Here is a 4435-nt window from a genome sequence, read left to right as displayed (position 1 = left end):
CTGCTTCAAGAAGCTGGGTATCGGAGGGCTCACGATGGCACTATACCACCCGCAAATGAATGGCCTAACCTTACGTAACACCCGAAAGATCAAGGAGTGGCTAGCGGCCAAATGAGGTGACTAAGAAGTTAACTTGCCAATCGTGTTGCTAGCTCATCGTGCTTCCATGCGGTCAACCACGGGCAAGTCCGCGTTCATGTTGATGTACGGCCGAAATCAGCGCCTTCCGGTTGATCAGGGAATTTGTTTGTGGACGGCAACATGCTTGTCCCCGGAGGAGTTAGAGGAAAAGAGGGAGAACTCGAGAAAACTTGACTACCGTCCAGGGAAGGATTAGGCAGAAAACGGCAGGTAGAAGAGCGCAAACATTCCCCATATGCATGAAGTTCAAGTGGGAGGATCACCAGAAACCTGGAAAAAGGACTGGGATCGCGGAAGCCAGGCAGTCGACGGCAAGCGATGTTTGCCATTACCGACAGCTGTGGGAACGTCTATACAATTCAAGATGGTCGGCGATCGAAAAGAGTAAATAAGACGCAGCTTCCTACATGGCGCGATACACCCCGAGAGCGGCCAAGTAGACCTGCTGCCGAAGTCGACCTGACGGAGGTAAATGAAAATCCATGGAATGCGAAGGACCTTTAACGGGTGAAGGTTTGTAACGGTTACACTACTGATGGACGAGTAGTATGTTTCCTCGTAAATCGGTTTGCGTCCCTTGACAAGTGAGATCTATTACGGAATTTGTGGAGCCACATTGTAGCATTTGCTTGGATTGGAGCAGCAATCAATGTATGCCTGGGAAAGCTCAGGAAGACGCGTTCAAGGAGAAAATGGATAATCAGCTTTTGTAAGCGAGGTGCATGTGCGAGTTCTTCTTCCCTGTCCAATAGCCTGTAACGGTTCAGTTGGCATTTTTTAATAAAAAACTCCGATGAGGAGGCCTCCTTTCTTTCATCAGGAATTAGTTATGTACCATAATACATCCATGTATTAATGTCCACGAGCGGTCCAATAGCCTGTAACGGTTCAGTTGGCAGTTTTTAATAAAAAACTCCGATGAAGAGGCCTCCTTTCTTTAGTTATGTACCATAATACATCCGTGTATTAATGTCCACGAGCAACCTCCAGAAAGCCGATACATATTCCGCTGTATGGTTCGCCTGAACAATGCCACACAGCATACGTTTTGTTTTTTCATAATAGTAGTACTCAGACATTGACAAACCCGCAACTGCCGCACCACACGAACCCACGATTAGTCTCTTACCTCATGGCCTACTGACTGTACATCACTCGCAAATGGGCTGCGCACGCCCAACTCAGGATGGTCAAATTTGGGCAATGTGATCAACCGCCAGCTGGAAAATGTAAACAGTATCTTGGAAACCAGGTGCCCTACTCGGACACACTGCAGCATGCCGCACAGAAGTCTGCCCAAGAGGAAATATGAACATACGTACGTCCTACGGATGCGATCGGAGGAAAATCTTGGAGAGCGGATGTTTTGCTCCGAAAGTTGTCTGTCGAATGATTACGTATGCGTGTCCCCTCGTTTTGAGGTACCAGACGGCGACCCTGAATGCTTTACTCCCATTGTGTTAGAACTAAAAAAAGCCAATCCGCGTTAACTAACTTGGTGTTCGTGTCTTCAACAGCTAGTTGCTTCCAAACGGTTGACACCTTGCTGGTAAATGCACGTGCGTCTTCATCCAGGCAACGTGGCTCCCATACATCCACTTTTCCTGATACCTAGAAACCAGCCGGTTGGAGGCATGAAGAAACATCATTCATAGATATATCCTTTGGTTGTTTTCTTAGCCAACAGCAAATATTTCGACTACGATCTATTAGAACAAGATAAACCGCTTACATTTGTTTCAAAGCCACCACAGTCAACTTTCGAGGGCCGGCATAAACCACTGAACGGAAAGGTACCTAAAATTTAAAAGCTGAATATTGAGAGGCAGCCATCATTATGCAGTTGGTTGTTCAAAGGCGACCCCTTCAGCCTCGGGGCTCAACGTCTGAGGCCAACGATTTGTTGTCAGTGGTCGAGGATGCTGCACCCCTGGAGGTTCAGAGTCAGAATTGGGCCGCAGTGTGCTTTTGACCGGTCGACTAGAAGAGTGACCGTTGGTGATCACGGATCGCGTATCATATCACGTCGATTGCCTTGAGAATGAAACTGTCTCGCTGGGCAGTTGCGATCTTAAGGCTCTTCCAATATGTGAGTTCCAAGATGACTGAATTATTTTCGGTGCCCAGTCCCCAGCCCGTCCAGCAAACGCAAAGGTGTTCCTGCTAGACCTTCCTTCTATCCGCTTGGAAGGAAGCGATTGTCACGCCAATCTACAAGACCGTTGATCAACTTTCGCCTGACGGCTACAGACCCAAAAGCCTGACCAGCGCGCCGTGCAAGGTGACGGAACGCATTCCGAAACGGGCCATTCTAGATCACCGTACTTGCAATGACTTGATAGTTCCGGCTTACAGCGGGTCTCTCCCAAACCTTCTTGAGTTAGAAACATTCTCGTGTATATGGACAGCTTAACCCAGGCCAAAAACGAGGGACTCATATCGGATGCCATCTTTTTCGACTTCTTAAAAGCATTTGATGAGGCCCCACACGTCCCGCTACTCCACGAAATCTAGTCTTATGGGATTCAAAGGAAGGTCCTAAACCGGATCAAAGCGTTTCTATCAAACCGATCATTCTGAGAGAAAGTGACCTCTACATACTTTTCTTCGGCACCGGTCTCCTTTGGAGTTCCTCGGGGCTGCAATTTGGGATCGCCGCTGTTTCTTGTATGTGTCAATGAACTTCCAGATGTTCTTGCAAGTTCACGTCTACAAAGTTTGCAAACGACTTAAAATCCAGGAGTTTCAAAGTTGGTGTCTCTCAAATGGATGCAGACGCTGCAATTCAGTGGTCGTTGGACTCACACCTTCCTCCGAATGACGGAAAGTGCGTCCATATATCGCTCGGAGGAGAATCTACGGATGCCTTTTTCATGCATGATGAGAGAGGACCAGATAACGTAATGAGGACAGACGCCAAAAAGGATTTGGGCATCCGGGTCTCCTCAAACTTGCCCTACTTACTGCACCATTTTACGGATGATCTGGCATACCTTTTACCCTATTACTCCCATTTACTTCCATATATTCTATCTGCCCCACGTCAGATTGCCCCTGGAATATGCCAACCAAGTTGTCTACTCAGGACGCACGAAGGACGTCACCCTCATTGAGCATGTCCAGCGAGCCGCCACAAAAATTTTTGCCAATCTCAAGTGGACTCCGAAACACGTCTCGCGGTGCTTGACCTCCTTCCCTGGAGTATCGTTGCCTCCGAGGGGAACTTATTCTTACTTATGCCCTGACTAAACAAAGCTTGGCCAACGGATCTTTCACCGTTGACCGAGCAAAAATATGGTCGGGCTATAGTGAGATTTTCAAGCTAGGAACGCACACATTCATTAAGCAATTTCTCTTCTCATTTTGGGTTGCAGCCGCGTGGTATGACCTTCTTCCGACGGTTGTCCACGCTCCTTCTAGAACTTAGTTCAAAGCACTACTAGACATGTATTTATGCGAATCCTCGCGCTGGAAAGCATAGTGCTCCGCTGAGAACATAAAAGACTGTGCTACACCCTTTTTACTTGTGCCGTTCAGGTGAACGACAGCCACTAAAAGACAAGAACAAAACCGAATCTGGAATCTTGGGCAAAAGCCTCGATCCCGCGTATCAATCCGTGAGTCTGTAAGTGAAGGCATCATATGGTATTGTTCTGGATCAAAGCACAGATTATAAACATTGTGACACGGAATTTTTTGTACGCCTCAATAGTTGGCTCCAAGGAGAAGGTATTCGACAGGCGTGAGTTAACAGTATCATATTAGGGCCAGTGCTGCGGAGCGATTTTTAGATGAGGAAGACGGCGGTAATTTTGTGGGTCTCGTACAAGCTCATAAATTTCAGACTGTCGTGCCGTTGATGGGACATCATGTATTTGATGAATTACTCATATTTCTTGAGGCCTCATAGTCAGCAAGCAGTAACGAGGCCGTTGCTAAGGGATTGCTTATTTCATAGAGTAATTATTGCTCCCAGTTCGGCAGCCGCCTGTATCGTAATGATAATTCCACAACCTAACTTATATTTTCCTCTCATTTTAGAACGTGAATAACTCGATGAATGCTGCGCACCAGGAAAGCCATATACTTTTCGGAAAGATGTATTTATTAACTGCCACATCCAGTGTATTTCAACTTTTATTGTTGTACATTTGGGCCATTTCGCTCTTCCTGGTGAAGATGCATGGAGCGTGTTGCCCAGTTGAATATGCATCATGGGCCACTAGCTACATTTAGCCATGTTAGTCAGCTAGGATCGTTTCGCTGTCCACCATGACCAACGTACGTTTTATGC

General features: G+C 47.0%; 1 protein-coding gene across 1 annotated transcript in view; it reads left to right on the top strand.

Annotated features, from left to right (window-relative positions):
- Positions 1–3256: 3256 nt before the first annotated feature.
- The window catches only part of T265_05433 (hypothetical protein), a gene marked incomplete at both ends in the record, with an annotated part of 25369 nt that continues 24190 nt past the window's right edge, over positions 3257–4435 (top strand). Inside the window, 3 exons of the mRNA XM_009170440.1 lie at positions 3257–3320; positions 3360–3541; positions 3645–3762. Coding sequence (XP_009168704.1) covers positions 3257–3320; positions 3360–3541; positions 3645–3762 — 364 coding nt within the window. The remainder of the gene's footprint in view (positions 3321–3359; positions 3542–3644; positions 3763–4435) is intronic.

Source organism: Opisthorchis viverrini (assembly GCF_000715545.1).
Source record: "Opisthorchis viverrini unplaced genomic scaffold opera_v5_103, whole genome shotgun sequence".
In the NCBI taxonomy this organism is placed as follows: domain Eukaryota; kingdom Metazoa; phylum Platyhelminthes; class Trematoda; order Opisthorchiida; family Opisthorchiidae; genus Opisthorchis; species Opisthorchis viverrini.
Note: the sequence above shows the minus strand (reverse complement) of the source record. Positions and strands in the feature narration are given on the sequence as shown.